This window comes from Felis catus, chromosome F2 (assembly GCF_018350175.1).
Source record: "Felis catus isolate Fca126 chromosome F2, F.catus_Fca126_mat1.0, whole genome shotgun sequence".
NCBI lineage: Eukaryota > Metazoa > Chordata > Mammalia > Carnivora > Felidae > Felis > Felis catus.
The window spans coordinates 49,862,154-49,880,884 of NC_058385.1; the positions used below are offsets into that span (position 1 = coordinate 49,862,154).

Here is an 18,731-nt window from a genome sequence, read left to right on the forward strand (position 1 = left end):
TTTTTTTTCTTTTTTGGCATGTGGGAAATTTTAACTCCATTACCCAGGAACACCGGTAAGGATTTTGAAACAGAGTTCACAAAGAGTCAGAAGTGAGATGCTGATGTGATGGGAAAAGTGGGGGAGAACTGGGGTCTCCCCCACCCCAGCTCTGTCTCCATTGCCAGGACAGCCTCAGCCAGTCCCTTCGCCTCGTTGGATTTTGTTTCCTCATCTGTGGAAATCAGCTGGCAAGGTGTCAATCATCTAGAGCTGTGCCCTTCAGTACCATGACACCAGCGACACGGGACTATTTAAATTTGAATTATTAAAATTAAATCAAGTTAAAAATTCGACTCCTCAGTCACACTGGCTCTATTTCAAGTGCTCAATCATCGCATATGGCTAGTGCTGACTGTGTTGGACAGCACAGATACAGAACATTTCCCTCGTCACAGAAAGTGCTATCAGACAGGGCGGAATTCAAGAGCTTGCTACCCAGTGCCTGTCCTCAGATAAGCAGCACCAGCCACCTGGGAACTTGCCAGAAAGACAAAGTCTCAGATGCCATTCTAGACCTTTAGGACCAAAATCTGCATTGTAACAAGGCTGCCCCAGTGATCATAGACTCAAGTTTAAGACGCCCTGATCTGTAAGATTCCTTTTGGCTCTCAAAATGAAATTTAGGAATCTGGGTCTCTGCTTGACAAAGTCTATGGGAAAGAAAGGAGCAACTGACTTCTCCAAATCTGGATTCCCAGATTCGCCTCAAAGGAAAGAATTGGGGCCATCCAAGGAAACTTCAACAGGACAATCATACCTCTGCAGAAGAGGAAGGGAGTCAGCAGACTTCTAAAGGAGCCATGGAAACAGCAGTGCTGGGAAGGCAGTGCAATCCCACTCCTGTCGCTATGCCTCCCTTGAACTTGGGGCATTCAGTTGTTGCTTGAAGACCTTCAGAGAATAGAAGTTCTCAAGTTCTCATTTTTTTTTTTTGTGGCCGCCGGAAAAAAAAAAAAAAAAAAAACCAAGAAATGGGCTGCATTTACTGGGCACTTTCTGTCCTGGTCGTCTTAAGGCGCTTGCTAAAACTCTCCTCGTCCAACTACACCAGAAAGGAGCTCAGGCGGAACTGATATTCAAGTCGGGAAAATGAGAAACAGATTGGGGAAGAAATCAAGGCCACGTTCAACAATGACAGGAAGGGCAGACTGGACACCAGCTTCTGGACATGTGGTCCCAAGCCCAGGTCTGTGGCTTAAAGTATAAAATAAGAGAGCATACACTCAATCCTCTCACTGCAGAAAGTTTTGGTGTCTTTTGGTGATGTGCTGTTTTCGGTACAAAAATAAGGAAGATAATATTAAATCTGTTGCTCATTAAGAAAACATGTGCCCCTTACAGGACAAAATTGCAGCTGTATATCTTATTTAATTGTTATTAGTTTGTATCGCCCAATGTTAAACTTTTAATGTGTCCGTAAATCTGTTTCTTACTGTCAGAGAAATATCTGTATTAGGAACACACTGTGCAAGAATGAAGACGAGAGAAGGGAAATATGAATCCAGAATACACATTATTAATTTTTTAGGAAGCCAGGAATGCCTCACGAAGCATATTAGAAAAAAAAGCCGAAACAGCTGGGATTTCTGATTTGCTTGAGAGAAAAACCTGCTGAATCGAGACGCAGCCTTACAGGGCCAACTATCTTCGACGGGGGAAAAGTGAGCAGGTAGAAATGGGTTTGTGATACACAGGTCAACTCTTAAACATGACGTCACTGGCAGAACGTGTCATGCTTTTCCAGCAGACACACAATGAGCTGAGTGTCCTGTCACGTAAGCTGGAGTCATGGAATCTGGCCATGGCGAGGGGCGCGGGGAGCTGGACCGGGAGGCAGGGAGAGCAGGTCTGGACCCCACCACCGACTCTCTGGGTGCTCTGAGGCTCGGATTCTCTGAGCCTCGGCTTCTGTGTGAAATGCAAAGAGCATTTGTCTTTGGGGGCTTCAGGGAGAGAGATGCTCTACATAAAGTGAACGGAATGGGCCGTTAATCCCTATTAGTGGATCATTTAGACAAATAAAGGTTTGGGGGTCAAACCCAAAGCTATGGCAAAGAAAGTGAACAGGGCCATGGCTGGGAGGAGGGACAGCACTTCTGACCTGCTCTGATGCATCATGTCCTGCCCACCTGCTCACCGCTGACAGCAGCTGTCCTCCCGTCCAGCCCACGAGGCAGCTGACTGTGGCTGGCAGTGCTGGGGAAGGTTCGGGGGCACAGGAGCCCTTTGGTGATTTCCAGGGGTCAAAACAGAATGGGAGAGGGGTCAGTGCATGGAAGAACAACCAACCTCCAAACCAGCTTCCAAATCTGAAAGGAGGCAAGCTTGCAGGAGGAAAGACCTCCGTCCTTTTGCTGGTCCCTGTTCTAACAGCTATTCCAATTCCCCTCTGGACAGGGTGAGAATATCCTCTTATGTGGGATTCTGAATCTCTAAAAAGGCCGGTCCCACATGGTAATCACCCATCTTCAACACTTCATTTCTCTCCAGGTCTCTTTTCTGTGCCGAGCGTTTCCCCTCACGTGACGGGAGCCGTACGCCCTCTACATTATTGTAGGAGAAACATCCACAGGTTTGTTCCTAACTTGCCTCTTTGTCCATCTCATTTCCACTCTTCATCAACTTCATTCAGCCTGAACACAAAAAGAATTGTTCCTTTTCCCTGAATTGCTCGGTTCATGCCCACTAGCCAATGCCTGGGCACCTCTCACACACTGAGTATAATCCTGACTCAAACATTGTCCAGCTATTCCAGAAATCCAGCCCCAGCTTATCTGATGTGAGAAGAGATGTATTTGACAGTGTTTTTTTTTTTTTTAAGTTTACTTATTATTTTGAGAGAGAGAGAGAGAGAGCACGTGCACACATGCATAAATTGGGGAGGGACAGAGAAGGGGAGAGAGAGAGAGAGAGAGAGAGAGAGAGAGAATTCCAAGCAGGCCCCACACCATCAGTGCAGAGCTGAATTCGGGGCTCAATCTCATGATCATGAGATTGTGACCTGAGCCGAAATCAAGAGTCAGATGCTTAACTGAGCCACCCAGGCGCCCTTATTTGACAGTATTTAAAAACTGATCAATATCTTCTTTGAAATCCCACACATACCGTATGCTCTCTTTAGATACTTTCATGCCAATCAAGAAAGAAACGTCTCAAATTGATTTTATATCATTCCAAATGAACCCAAGACCGTCTGAGTGCATCACAGACCTAAAGATGCATGACTGACAGATGGAAGCAGGCTCATTAGCACCTTCATTTTAATCCTGCCAGATCTGGGAATAAAGAAAAGGTGATTCGTTCAGTGACAAAACATTCTTATTTCCCTTGCAAGATTTTCAGAGAGCAACTGCCCTCAGAGGGTAAGGGCGGGCTGGAGGGTGTGGGTAAGACACAACTGTTAACAGGGCAGAGACACAATGGCTTCAGTCCGGTGCCTCATTTAGGTTTGGGTGCCCTTGGTACGCTTTCTGGTCTGCAAGATCAGGGCAGAAAAAAATAGAAATTTTAGCCTATTCATCAGCCTAGGGTTTATTTCAATTCTTAAGATCCATGATACAGTATTGCTGTTTTTATCAATTCACAACCAGTGCCTAAGAAAGCAGCACAGAATTCGGTGACTTAAGATAAATAAGCATTTATTACTACTCAAGTGGCTGTGCTCAGCTGATGGGCTGCCTGGTGACTGGCTGGTCTAGGAGGGCCCCCTTCAGGTGTTTGGCAGTTGATTGGCTATTGGCTGGCTATTGGTTAGAGCCAAATCTGGTGAGATAGGCTCATTCACGTCCCCCCACACCCAAGCTGTCCATGTCCTAAGGCCCAGAGCCTGTTAATATGTTATTTTACATAGTGATAGGGTCTCTACATAGGGGATTAAGCTAAGGACCTTGAGATGGGGAGATGATCCAGGTTCATCTGGGTGGGCCCAATATATAATCACAGGGATCCTTCTAAAGGGACGCAAGAGAATCAGAGTCCCAAAAGATATGAGGATGGCAACAGAGGTCTGAGAGGACAGAAGGGGCAACATTGCTGGCTTTGAAATGGAGGAGAGTCCAAGAGCTTCCAGATGCTGGAGAAAGTGAGAAATGGATTCTTCCCTGGAGCCTCCAGAAGGAACATAGCTCTCTGGACTCATTTTAGACTTCTGATTTGCAGAACTGTAAGAGAATAAACATGTGTTTCTATAAACCACTAAGCTTGTGGCAATTTGTTGCAGGAGACTAACACACCTGGACCTGTTAAAAAGTCAGTAGTAAGGTTCCAAGGGAGAAGAAGTGGGTCATAGACTCAGGACTGGCACACTGTCACTTCTGCTGCGTTCTGTGGATCAAAGACATCACAAAGCCCTTCCAAATTCAAGGGCTGGAGAAAGAGACCCACCCACCTCTTATTGGATTCTGTTTCTCCCACCTCTTGACGGGAGAAGCTGTAAAGTGGCATTTAAAGGGATGAGGAGGGGTGCCTAGGCGGCTGTGTTGGTTAAGCATCTGACCCTCGATCTCAGCTCAGGTCCTGATCTCAGGGTTATGAGTTCAAACCCCACACTGGGCTCTGGGTTGGCTCTTCACTGGGCGTGAAGCCTACTTTAAAAAAGGGGGTGGTGGTGGGGGTGTGGAGGTAGAGATGGGTAAAGAATTACGGCCATTTTTTGCAACCAATCTACCCCCATGTCCTTTACACAGTGACAGAGGACATTCAAAAGCAGTGCCTGACCCTGGTTTCTTTTTTATTTCCAGGGACACAAGGAGCATGGGTGTCTTTACCTCAGGCACTGATATCTTCCTAGGTCTCTGGGGGATGTATGTGTCTCCAAGAAGCCCTGGATGGATGGACTTTATCCAACATTTGGGAGTGTGCTCTTTTGTTGCTCTCATTTCAGTGGGCCTCTTGTCTATGGCCTTTTCCGGGTGTCTGTCCACATTCATAGCCTTCAGCTCCTCCTGGATGGTCACTTGTGTTCTGCTTTGCTGCTCCAAGCATGCACGATGTTTCATTCTCCTCTTCTTCCTTTCCTGTGGCCTGCGGGAGGGCAGGAATGCTTTGATTGCAGCTGGCACAGGGATAGTAATCTTAGGACACGTGGAAAATATTTTTCATAACTTCAAAGGTCTCCTGGACAGTATGACTTGCAACCTAAGGGCCAAGAGCTTTTCCATACATTTTCCACTTTTGAAAAAATATATTGAAGCCATTCAGTGGATTTATGGCCTTGCCACTCACCTAAGTCTATTTGATGACCTTATTTCTTGGAACCAGACTCTGGCAGTCTCTCTTTTCAGTCCCAGCCAAGCCCTGGAGGCACAGCTAAATGACACCAAAGGCCAAGTGCTGGGTGTCTTGTACCAGATGGTGACGGCAACAGAGGTATTGTCCTCCCTGGGACGGCAGCTCCTTGCCCTAGCAGGGCTTTTGCTGGTGCTACTTGGCACTGGCCTCTTCATGAAGCGATTTTTGGACCCTTGTGGTTGGAAGTTTGAAAATATCTTCATCACTAAACAATTTGTTCGGTTCGATGAAATGGAGAGGCAACTGCAGAGGCCCTGTGTCCTCCCACTGAATAAGAAGGAAAGGAAGAAACACGTTGTCATCCCATCTTTCTGGCCGTCTCCTAAAGAGAGGAAGAACCTGGGGCTGTTTTTCCTCCCCATTCTTACCCACCTCTACATCTGGGTGCTGTTTGCAGCCATAGATTATCTTCTGTATCAGCTCATTTTCTCAGTGGGCAAACATTTCCAAGGCTTGCCAGGGCTGGAGGTCCACCTGAAACTGCACAGAGAGGTAAGCGTTCACAGGTGCTTCTTGCGATGCGTCCCGGCTATTTGCTGGCTTGCCTTGAAAAAGATCATGAACCTCCCAGAGCAGGGCACTGCCTTATTCACCTTGGGATTCCCATGATGGCACAGCGTCTGGCATGTGGAAGGAGCCCAACGATTGTTGGTTAAGTTGACTTGAAATCCTGTTGTTGGAGTATGATGTCATCCTGAAAATCTTTGGTCACCGTTTTAGTTTCCTGTGGCTGCTCTAACAAATTGACCCAAACTGGGTGGTTTGAAAGAACAAAAATTTATTCTCTTATAGTTCTGGGGGTAACAAGTCCAAAATCAGTACCACTGAGCTGAAATTAAGTGCGAGCAGGGCCACAATCACTTTGGACTCTAGGGAAGAATCTACTTGTTGCTTCTTACAGCGTCTGGTGGCTTGTTGGCTTTTCTTGGCTGTGGCCGCAACCCCCATCTTCACTTATGTCTTCACATTGTCTTCTCTGTGTATGTAAAATCTCTCTCTGCTTTCCTCTTAAAGGATGAATGTGATTGTGTTAAGGCTCACTGAGATAATCCGGGTAAATTCTCCATCTCGAGATCTTTATCTTGGTCACTACTGCAACGTCCCTTTTTTCCAAATAAAGTAACATGTATAGGTTTCAGGCCTTAGGATCTTATATCTCTGGAGAGCGGGAATTTTTTAGCTTTCTATAGTTAGCAAACACTGAAATGGGAGAATAGGTGTCTCTGATATGGGACATAAAGTTGGTTCTCAAGCAAGAGTACCTGGCATGAACCTAGAGTCTGTCTTCCTCTCTCCCTTGGACCTGTGCAGGTAGACTTTGAGCAACTTCTGTGAATGAGAACTTCTTTTCTTTGCATCTTGAGTCCGTATGCAATATAGGAGGCCTGTCAATGCATCAGCAGAACATTTAAGAGGATGGTTGCTGAAAAATGGGCTCCTAAGTGACCAGATATTATGGCTGGTGCTAGTATATGATAACACACCCTAAAAAAGAAAAGAAAAGAAAAGAAAAAAAAGAAAAGAAAAGAAAAGAAAAGAAAAGAAAAGAAAAGAAAAGAAAAGAAAAGAAAAGAAAAGAGCTACCTTGGTTTTTTAGGTCAGTGGTTCTCAACCTTAAGTGTGACCTGAGCCGAAATCAAGGGTCAGATGCTTGAGCCGCCCAAGAGTCCCAGGGGGAGTACTTTTAATAAACACTCCATGGGATTTCAAAGTAGGTGGTCTATAGAGACCATATTTCGAGAAAATTTGGTGCAGGCGCCAAAAGCAAGGACTTTCTAAATCGGTGATTATCTGCCATAGCCACATGGTGCCTTCACTGTGGACCTGAACAAGCCAACAAACACCCAGGAATCAGATTTAAGTGGATTGGGGTGAGGCCTGGGTGAGGGATTTTTAAAAACTCTCCAAGTAGTTCTGACGTGCGGCCAAGATTGAGAACCACTGTTCTAAACTCCACCCAAAAGAAGGGAGCTGAAAGCCAGTGGATGGATCTATGACAATCTTAATTGGTCAAGATAGTGTGTTTCTCTGAGCTGGTGTCCCCCGAGTCTCAGGGAATCTGCCTTTCTCTCCTTCGTTCTTGCTCCTCTTGGCAGCTGTGTCCCAAGCAAGAAGACCATGACTTTTGTGCCTCCCACCTTTTTTCTTTTCCATTTTTCTCTCGGGAAGTTTGTGATTATGTGGGCATGTCAGAGGATGTGGGTATTGTCAGACATTGTCTTGATTTTTTCTAAACCCAGAGGTTGTGAAGCTGAGCTAGGTGGGACATGCGTGTTTATGTGCATGTATGCGTGTGTACATGCGTGTGTGAGTGTGTGTATGTGGGCGTGAGTGTTGCTCATGGTGGGGTAGAGTGCGCCAGCCTGGGCTAGTGAAAACACCAATAGCTGTCTGCACATGTCTGATTTTCCCTTGTTTTTGGTCAAGCTACAGTCCCGGAAATCTTAGAAGGAAACAGCAGAAAGGATGCCTGCAAGGCCTCCTTTGAAGCCCCACTCTTCCACGGGCTCTCTTTATCTGGGGACCTGGGGTCTTCCGGTAGCATCCACACTTTTCTTCCCAGCTTCCTCTGGCTCAGCAGGTAGGTCGACTCCGCCCCCTCTAATCCTGGGCTGCTTCTCAGAGTTGATTACCCTGAGCATTCTGCTGCCCCTGAAGAATTCAGTTAATTACAAGATCTCTGTTGCTCTAGATATCTGGAGCAGGGGGAATAATGGAAGCGGTGTCTCCAGTGAAAGCTAAACTAACTCTTCAGACATGCTTAATCCTGGGGGTGGCAGGGAAAAGGGTCTCTCCCTTCCCCTCCCCGAGCCCATTCTCCTTTGTCTTTTTTCCTTGCTCGGTTCTTCCTCTCCTCCCTTCTCTTTTTGCTTCTCTCTCACATTTCTCCCTCAGCCAATACCCATGCCTGCTTTGTGAATTCTCACCATTTTAGACAGAATGAGAAAAAGGCAAGTTCTGCCTTCCAAAAAAAGCCCAGAATCTTTCCAATGACAATGTCCTGACAAATACATTTTTGGGCATCACAGGGTACTGGAGATGCAAAGATGTCTAAGCTTTGCCAGCTGCCATTGCACACTCACATCCTGGTGGGGGAGGCCGCCACCCTCTCGCATAGCGACAGCAGGGCGGTGGGTGCTGGGGCAGGTGTGGGTACGAGACTGCTGTGGGGGCTCCTCGCAAACTCTCTCCTGCCGTGCCTGGGAGACTGCCATCAGCCGCTGGCTCCAGGGACCTGCAGTGTCCTGCCCTTATCCCAGGATGCCCTTGGTGGCCGTGGGTCCCTCTGTTGCTGCAGGTTGAGCAGGAAGAGAAACATCACCTCAGGGTTTTGCCAATATTTCTCTCCCACTTTCATATGAGTTTAAATAAGTCTTTTAAGTAGAGAAGAAAGAAGGGAAATGACCCAAAGGGAGCTAGCTGGATGGGTGGGCATCGTAAGTAAAAGTAGCCAGCATTGTTAACTTATTGAGCACGTACTGTGCACAGCATTTGTCTGCATTAGCTTTTCAGGAGTGTCTGATACCAGAGCGGATCCTCGGTCCATTACTCAACGCTGTCTTGGCAAATTGTGTACTTATGAGAGGTAAACACATTTTAAAACATCAGGGTACCATTTAGCATATTGCTCAGCATTTTGAGAGAATTCATTTGTCTTCCACATTACCCTCCACCAACCCTGTACAAAAATGTTGACTCAATCTTTATGAAGCCCTGACTCCCAAATGCAAAATCCCCAGTTAGATTCCTAGATTAAGTAACTTCTTCCAAGACCGGACACCCGCTGCTTTCTTATTGCAGGATTTCTCATCACTGACTCACTCGATGTGTTTGTTTCTTCACTAGTATTAAAAAGAGCACATGCCTTGCTCTGGGGACTGAAATCTCTATATTTAATTGTAGGTGAACTGTCTTTTTAATAAGAGAAAATGAAAGGCAACAGAAATGCTTTTCATTGCTTAGGCACAGTGGTGGAGAAATTACAGATTTGACTTGACATCTATAGAGACGCCCCAGGTTTGAAGTTTCCAGAGTCTTCACAGGCACTGGGACAGCTCAAGGTGCACTCTGTTCTCTAGGTGTGGTTGTGTTCTTTTGGAGAAGTCGTTTCCCTCTTCCTGCCCGCCCCTGCCCCCCCCACCCCAGCTCTGGGGTGCTGCAGTGATAATAGCTTACTAAGTACTCCAGTTTGTAAGGTTAACGCTCCATCCCCAAGGTGCTTAATTTACACTGGGAGTAGTTTATTCATGGGCAGGATCTGCTCCATTAATTCCTGTTTTACCAAATTAGAAAACAAATCCACCGAGAGATTAAATGACTTTCTCAGGTCAGGGAAAACAAAGTGCTGAATCAGCACACACTTTTGCTGGTGGCTTGGCTGGGCGGCACAATGTCATCTTTTGCCCTCTGTTGTCAGTCCACTGAGGGCAACTGGTTTGTACTCTTGCCTTCAAGCAGAAAGGAACACATTCCCCCCGAGCATCCAGCAGAGATGAGACAATGTCCTGTCTGAGACCTCTACACAAAGGGTTTAAAGCCACCTTCAGCAAATACTATTCTTAGTATTCTTACGCTAAGAATAATTCCCTGCCCCCAATGTCTAGAAGGTTGATTTAGAACATAATTTAATGCTTCTGCATCTTTGTGACCTCGTGGTCTGCCGTCGGGGTATTTGTCAAGATGGGGAGGACATGGTGGGGTCTTAAGGGGCTACGCTCCAAAAAAAAGGTTCCTGCAGTTAAGCTAAAAACATCTTTCATCAGTCCCACGTTTCCTAGCGTGTAGAAACAGGTGTTCCATAAAACTGGGTTATGTGGTCAAATGTGTGAGGAGAAGTGTTGGCTGAAGTGAAATGGATTTCTCCGCCTTCTTCTCAGAGACTTCAACAGCCTCATGGGGATCCTGACTCTCCAAAGAAAGGACAGAGTAGACAAACTTATCTGATATGTTTTCTCTCAAGGAAATCTATATTTCCACAAACCCGCTTTAGAAAAACACTGCAACCGCTGCAAAGAACACTCGGCCCTTGTCTTTGCTCCCATCCTAGCACACAAAAGGAGCTGCTCCAGTCCAAGTCCCTGCATGGTTCACGCTAAATGCTATGCATTGCAGGGCAGGATTGAGCAAGACAAGGACTGACGGCAAAAATGGCATGGATCTTAACGGTCTTATTCTTTCATTTTAGGAGCAAGGAACTCAAGACATCATACATGACTCTTCCTTTAACATATCTCTGTTTGAACCCACCTGCATCCCCGAGCCAAAGCTCCTTCTGTCTAAGACCTGGGTTCCTCTCAGCATTATTCTTGTGATACTAGTGGTGCTGGGACTGCTGTCCTCCATCCTGACGCAGCTTAAAATCCTGGTGTCCGCGTCCTTCTACCCCACCGTGCAGACGGAGCGCGTCCGGCACCTGCATGTGAAGCTCCTGAAGAAGAGAGCAAAGCAGGCACTGGGAGGAGGAAACAGTAAAGAGAATCTCTACTTTACAAAGGCAAGGCAAGCCAAGATGGCGATGTAATCTGTAATGAAGGAGACTTTGGGTTTGAAGGGCCAGTGGACTTGCAAAGCACCCTTCAATTTCATGTTAGGGTTCACACCCCTAGCAATAGATAGGACACCAGGGGGAGAAAATTAATGGACATGTGTGGCTAAGGCTCTTCGCTTCGTGCTTTTGAATGGGCCAGATGGGTCTGCAAGATATTTTTCAAAACGCTGATTTCTTTTTTTTTTTTATTTTTTAATTTTTTTTTTAACATTTATTTTTCAGACAGAGAGAGACAGAGCATGAACAGGGGAGGGTCAGAGAGAGGGAGACACAGAATCTGAAACAGGCTCCAGGCTCTGAGCTGTCAGCACAGAGCCCGACACGGGGCTCGAACTCACGGACCGCGAGATCATGACCTGAGCCGAAGTCGGCCACTTAACCGACTGAGCCACCCCAGGCACCCCAACGCTGATTTCAAGTAGGTACATACAGTCAGCCACAAGGTAGAGAGGCTACTGGGAAGGCCCTCTGCAATTATTATTAAAGGACCGTGCCCAGTAAGAGCGATTTATCACGTTGAGGACAAATAAATAACAGAGGGAACTATCTACTACAGCTTGGTAAACTTCAAAGAATTTGTTCATGCTCCAGCATTAAAGTATATGTATGATGTACATATGATGAAGAGGATTTCTATAGGCATAACATATATGTATATTTATGCATAGATATGATAATGACTTCCTACATATAAAATGAATGCTAATCGAAGCTTTTATTTAACTTATTAATTAATGAAGAGACGGTAAGAAATTCCAACCAATTCAAAGAACAGTTCAAAGCACACACACATACACACACATATATATATATATGCCACCAGGAATACCCAAATGAATGTGCTTACTAGATGCAAAACTGGCTTCTTCCACAAAGTGGATGGGAGGATTAATTGCACTTTACAGGGTGAAAGTCATTTCACGTGTCCGTGGACAAGAATCATTTCCATTGTTGCTATCAGCTCCCGACAGCTGGGAATGGGGAAATGGCTTAGAAACAATGAAAGGCTGAGGTAACCCACAAGGATAAGTTTCTGGCCATTTCCAAGTCTCTTTTTTTTCTCCTTTTTATAATGGCACAAGACCATTTTATTTCTTTATTTTTTGGGTAAGTTTATTGATTTATTTTGAGAGAGACCGAGACAGCCCAAGTGTGAGAGGGGCAGAGAGAGAGGGAGAGAGAGAGAATCCCAAGCAGACTCTGCACTGCCAGCACAGAGCCCAGTGTGGGACTCAAACCCACAAAGCGGTGAGATCATAACTTGAGCCGACACCAAGAGTCAAACGCTTAACCGACTGAGCCACGTAGGCGCCCTTGGCCATTTCCAAGTCTTCTGCATGTTTTTGTGATGCCAGCAGCCCACAATGAGAAGTTTATGTCACAGGCACCTGAAATGACTCTAATGCTCATTCATCGATCTTTTTGTCTCTTCAGATTCACTTCTGGCTTCCAGTCCTGAAAATGATCAGGAAGAAACCAATGGGCACTGCAGGTGAAGACAATCCATGAGAGACTCCGAGCAGCTCCTCGGCCACACTGCTCCAGCGATTCTCCTCAGGTCTGCTGATGGCAGGTCTCTATTTTTGCCCAACAGCAGAGAACTGTGTCGCATGATTCCTCAGGTGTTTGAGTTTGCAGACCAAACCACTTTTCTTCATAAGGCCGAAGGGCTACCAGGTTAATGGCTTTGTCATGTGTCTTCCAAAGCACATGATTTGGACGATGTCACGGTGTAACAGAATTATAACCAGACCCCTGGAGGATGAGTCTCAGCATGGAGTAATATTCAAAGAAAAAAAAAAAAAACACAGAACAAAAATTAGAAAAAAATCAATATCTCTACTGCTGACTTATAGGCAAATGCCAAGGAGAACATAACACATATAATGCCAGGAAAATATCGTTAACCTCTTCTGTCCCTTCTCTGCCCTTTTAAATATCTCTCATAGCTATTCACTATACACAGAACTGTCTCCCTTTCCCCTGTTCCTATTCAAAAAAACAAATCCTTTTTTTTGAAACCCATATCTAGCAGCTCCTAATTTCTCCGTACCACTACCTGGGCTCCTACCCTCTTCTTTCCTGGATCACTTGTTTTTTTCCCCTCTTCTACCAAATCCTCTATCTGGTATTTATGACAGTGTTGCCTCAGGAGCACATGTTTCCAAATCACAGGAAATGCTTGTTAAATTGCCCATCTTGAGCCACTTTCTTCTACGCTCAATGTAGACTATACAGTATATAGAGGCCTATTTCCCCTCAACTCCAAACACCCATGAGGGAAAAAAAACCTCCTGAAATATTGATTCCATTATCTTGAAAGCTTTTATGTTGAAAACTTTTCAGACTTACCGAAAAGTTGCAAAATAGAGTTCCATTTACCTTCATCCATCATCCCCAATGTTAACATCTTATAGAAGTGTAGTGTAATTATACAAATTTGGTAAACAATCTTGAAAAAAAATGGATAATGTGCAGACCTTATTGAGTTCATGCCAATTGTCCCACTAATATTCCTTTTCTGGTCCCTGATTCAATACAGGCTCCCACAGTGCATTTAGCTTCTTAGTCTCCTCCAGTCAGGGACAGTTCTTCAGTCTTTTTCTTTTATGACCTCGGCACTTTTGAAAAGTATTGGCCAGTAATTTTGAGAAATGTCCTTTGACTTGGGTTTGCTGATGTTTCCTTGTATACTTTCTCCAGATAATGTATTTTCAGCAAAAGCACTACAGAAGTCATGATGTGGTCTCCTCGGTGTCCCCTTGTACCGGGAGCACATGGTGTTGACATGTCTCATTACTGATGAGATTACCTTTCATCGTTTAGTTAAGATGAAGTCTGCCAGATTTTTCCATGGTAAAATTACTGTTTTTCCCTTTGTAATTAATAAGTATACTGTGGGGAAACACTTAGGCTATGCAAACATCCTGTTTCTCATCATATATTGTTAGCATCTGTCGATGCAGAACCACGGTGTGGCCAAACAGTGATTTTCTTTTTTCATAATATCTTCTATATTTCTTCACTGGAATTCTACACTATCCTTAGGAAAAAACATTTTTTTCAAAGCCTAAACTTTGTTTCGGGCACCAGAGCAGGTATTTATTTTCTTTTTCTTTCTTTCTTTCTTTCTTTCTTTCTTTCTTTCTTTCTTTCTTTCTTCTTTCTTTCTTTCTTCTTTTCTTTCTTTCTTTCCTTCTTTCTTTCTTTCTTTCTTCTTTCACAGTTAAATGGAGATGCTATGTATTATTTTTTAAATCTTCATTATTTTATTTTCTGTTTATTTATGTTTTTTTATTTTTTTTAAATATGATTTGTTGTCAAATGGACTTACATACAACACCCAGTGCTCATCCCAACAAGTGCCCCCTCAATGCCCATCACCCACTTTCCCCTCCCTCCCAACCCCCATCAACCCTCAGTTTGTTCTCTGTATTTAAGAGTCTCTTATGGTTTGCCTCCCTCCCTGTTTGTTTGTAACTATTTTTTCCCCTTCCCTTCCCCTGGTCTTCTGTTAAGTTTCTCAAGATCCACATATGAGTGAAAGCATATGATATCTTTCTCTGACTGACTTACTTCACTTAGCATATTACCCTCCAGTCCCATCCACATTGCTGCAAATGGCCAGATTTCATTCTTTCTCATTGCCAAGTAGTATTCCATCGTATTTATAAACTACACCTTCTTTATCCATTCATCAGTTGATGGACATTGGGCTCTTTGCATAATTTGGCTATTGTTGAAAGCACAGAGCAGGTATTTTCCATATATGGTCTCATTTATGTTTCACAGTTCTGTGAGGTAGGTATTATTATTTCCATTTTATGGGTCAGAAAACTCACCCTCAGAGACCCTGACTTTAGCTGGCTGCGGGTGGGGCCTCAGCACTGGCTTGTTTATTTATTTATTTATTTAAAAAAATTTTTTTTTTCAACGTTTATTTATTTTTGGGACAGAGAGAGACAGAGCATGAACGGGGGAGGGGCAGAGAGAGAGGGAGACACAGAATCGGAAACAGGCTCCAGGCTCCGAGCCATCAGCCCAGAGCTCAACGCGGGGCTCGAACTCACGGACCGCGAGATCGTGACCTGGCTGAAGTCGGACGCTCAACCGACTGCACCACCCAGGCGCCCCTGGCACTGGCTTGTTTAAAGCTCCCAGGTGATTTTAATGGACAGCCAAGACTGAGAACCATGATTCCAGAAGGTTTACAGATTGAAGGTCTTTCAACTCAGGTATTCAACTGTGCGATTTCGCTAACAGAAGGAGCCTACATGAAAAATGTGTCTGATTCAACATTTCCCAAAGTGTGTTCCTCGGACCACACCAGTCCCTCAGTTGTTCCATAAAAAGAGTTACATGAGTTAGTAAATCCATACCATCTGCCTTCTAACTTTGCAGATTCGTAAAGCATGTTGGCACAATTCAAAAACTTGAGAAACCCTATAATAAAGAAGTCTCTTTAAACCTCATTTCACTCAGAATGTCCCCCAAATTATTAAACCTTGGAATAACTTGCAATATCTACAAGAAACATGTAGGACCGGTTCCGCAGCCCCCACACAGGCAATTGCTGATGTAATCGGCATGACTTCCAACCAAAAAAGGATTTGAGAAGGTGAAGATGCATTTGCAGTTTTGATTTATTTAAATCAAATCATCCAATTATTTTGTACTTTGTTGTGTTTTCTAAATAAACAAATGTATATATTAACAAATGGATACAATATGTGAATTTTTGTATTCATTTTACATTTATTCCTCCTACGGAGAAATCCGTTCCATATTAACAGAGGCAAAGAATGAACTGCCAAGTTTTTAGAAGGAATCGGATGCTTTTGTGCTTCTAAATTCTGTTAATTAACTAACTTACTTATTCTACCTAAGAGCATCACCACCAACTAGAACAAACATTCAAACAGCCCACATGGAAGGTACTGATGATGCCCAAACAGTTCACCTTGGTCCCTACCTTTGAGATGCCTTCAATCTAGTCAGGAAGATGGACAGATTTTAGACAATAAATAACAATACACACTAGGCTTAGGAAGTGCCAAAGGCACAGGGCAGGTGGGTACCTTTAGGGTATCATGGCCAAGTCCTCTGCCCTGGCCTATTATGAACGCCTGGTTTACCAAGATTACTAAATCGGTCCTAATTTCCTTGAAACCAAAATTACCTTCCTGAAGTTAGCATAATCCCTGTTGTTTCCAATGCACTGTGATTTTGAACAGTGCACAAGCCTGGAGAGTGCCCTGCTGTCTTTATCTGTTAGGTGTTTGCCCTTATTCTGAAATGCCTGTCCCTATTGGAAGGACAGACTGGCAAGGAGGTGCTGTCACAAAATGCAATTTGATCCTGAAAACAAGATTTAGACTTGCTCATTAGGGCCAGCCTAACTGGGATATAAAATGCTTATTTAATTACAGCCTATCCACTTTAGATTTCAATGAACGGTTAGTTAAATTTCTTGAGACATCTATTGTGAAATGTGCCCTGTTAATCTCATGCAGGTGGAAAGATACTGCCCAAAGTAATTGAATAGCCCTTCCATTTTCGCCTCTAATTGTAATGGCTTATAGAAGATATTGCATCACGGTCAAAGTCAGTATTTCTCATCTCGCGAATCCCAGCGTGATGCCATATTTTGTTAAGGTCTTTCAAGTGTCATTCTGATGTCCTCATTGGTTTCTCATTTGTTGTTGGTCGTGTCTCTCTGAGTGAGATACACTAATTCTAAACACCTTTGCGGTAATAAATCTTGTTTATTGTTCTACTTGGCAGGTTAAACGTTATCTTTTGATTCAATGTCTGCTGCTTTCTTAGGACCTCATCAATCCTAATTATAACATGGGACATATTGAAGTCTTTGCACATCATATATTTTTGTCTTAATTCACTTAAGAGAAAGAAATAAACCTATCTCATTCTATGAAAGTGAGAACTAGCTTCCTCACACAAAGTCATTCATAGCGAAAAGACCATTGAGGTCAATTATTTTAGTTAATTTTTGCAATGAAAGAGAGAGGAACCGGTTAAAAAAATGAATGTGAACTGAGTGTGGCCATATATATATATATATATATATATATATATATACATATATTTAAAAGCCTGTTTTATTAGGCTAACATAACCCTCAAACAGCAGGGAGGAAAAATTTAAATTAATGGATGGCTGAGACCAACAAACTTTCAGGGTTCTAAATCTTTTTTTGTTTTAATCCCTAATGGCTTCAGTGACATTTTTAAAAGCAGGAAAGGAAAGAAAGATGAAAAACAGGGTACAGGGGATACGAGGCTTTTATCATCTAAGTTCTGGCTGTCTATGCACCTCACTTTTACAATCAGAAAGCAGAAGAAATCAGGGTTGGATTTGTCATTTGAGGAATTTTATGCAAATGCAAATGGAAAGTGAACAAGGCAATGACAGAAATAAAAGTGTAACCAGTCAAATAGCTACAATGAAGGCAGAAAGTGTCTGCACTACTTTACTGGATACTGAGGAAATACCAGTGTGGTGTGTAAGGCGCCCCTGCCCCCAGCCTCATTCAGCAAAGATGCGGAACAATGTACCTACGACCCATAGCATGGGGCTCAGGAAGAGGATGGGCTTAGAGACAAACAGGAGGGAAGGAAAGGACTCTAACAAAGATACAGACGTCCATCCAGTCATTACCCAGCGCAAAGGTTCCCAAAGCTGGCTGATCATCAAAATTGCCTCCAGAGGTTACAAAAATAATAATAAAATTACAGATTTCCAAACCTAAACTCAGATACACTGACTGGAGATTTGGGGAGGGTCCTGGGAGTCTGTATTCTCAGGGATTTCATGGAATGGAGCAGATGATCAGGCAGATAGGGGTACCACTGTTCTAGAGAACTGTGGCGAGCTTTGGAGAGGATGGAATGCCGAATAAATAAGAACACATCTACGTGGTATCGATGTCATCAGTTGTGAGACATGCACACAGAACTTCCATTCTACCTGTTGCTGAAAGACCTATTAATCCATCAAGATTTTTTACAGAAAGCATAACACAAAAACAAACAACAACAACAAAGGGGTTTCAACCAGGCTTGATACACAACAGGGATCGGCAGACATCTTTTGTGAAGGGACTGTGTTTCAATAAAACTTTATTTGCAAAACCAAGCAACAAGCTGGATTTGCCTGCCTAATAATACAGGAAGACTTTTTAGAAATGCATGAGTTGATGCAGGACATGATGCAATGGGGACTCCAAGTCAAAAAAACAAATGGGTTCAAAATCCCTCTTACCACGAAATAGCTAGATGACTTTGCAAAATTCAACTCACCTTTCTGAGCTGAATTTTGTCATCTATAAAGATGGATGGCCTGGGCTACAGAATCTCTGAGGAAGCTGCCCTCCCTTGGTCTCTGATTCTTTGCGAGACCGCAGTCTCCTGGAGAGAATCACCAATATGCTGTCACCAAAATTCCAGCATTTGTTTCTTCGTTCACGGTTGATCAGTGAATCATAAAGAACAACAGAAGCTCTCAGGTCATAAGTATGATTTATCTGATGAAAAAAGGAAAAGATAGCATTTGGTCAAAATAAACGTTATTTTCTCCAGACACAAAGAAGCAACCAGAACAGTTATTAAAATTTAAATGTCATACGCAAGTTCATACGGTTTAAAGTCAGACTCCCCTGTTAGTGGCTGAAGATCTGAAAATTGAAAGCCCTGCTTTGTCAAAGCAGGCAGTGCTCACTCTAACTGTGGTATATTAATTAGGGAGTGAGAGAAATCATCGATCAAAATTGTTTTTCCAAAAGGAAACCATTGTGGAGGTATGTTTGTACTAAATAAAGGCATTATGTTTTGCA

At 43.7% G+C, this 18,731-nt stretch overlaps 1 protein-coding gene across 1 annotated transcript; it reads left to right on the forward strand.

Annotated features, from left to right (window-relative positions):
* Positions 1–984: 984 nt before the first annotated feature.
* DCSTAMP (dendrocyte expressed seven transmembrane protein) lies at positions 985–11,101 on the forward strand. The gene is made up of 3 exons (XM_045049857.1): positions 985–2,614; positions 4,782–5,823; positions 10,517–11,101. Exons 1-3 carry the CDS (start codon positions 2,457–2,459, stop codon positions 10,850–10,852), a joined length of 1,536 nt encoding a protein of 511 aa, XP_044905792.1. The 5' UTR covers positions 985–2,456; the 3' UTR covers positions 10,853–11,101.
* The last annotated feature ends 7,630 nt before the right edge of the window (positions 11,102–18,731 follow it).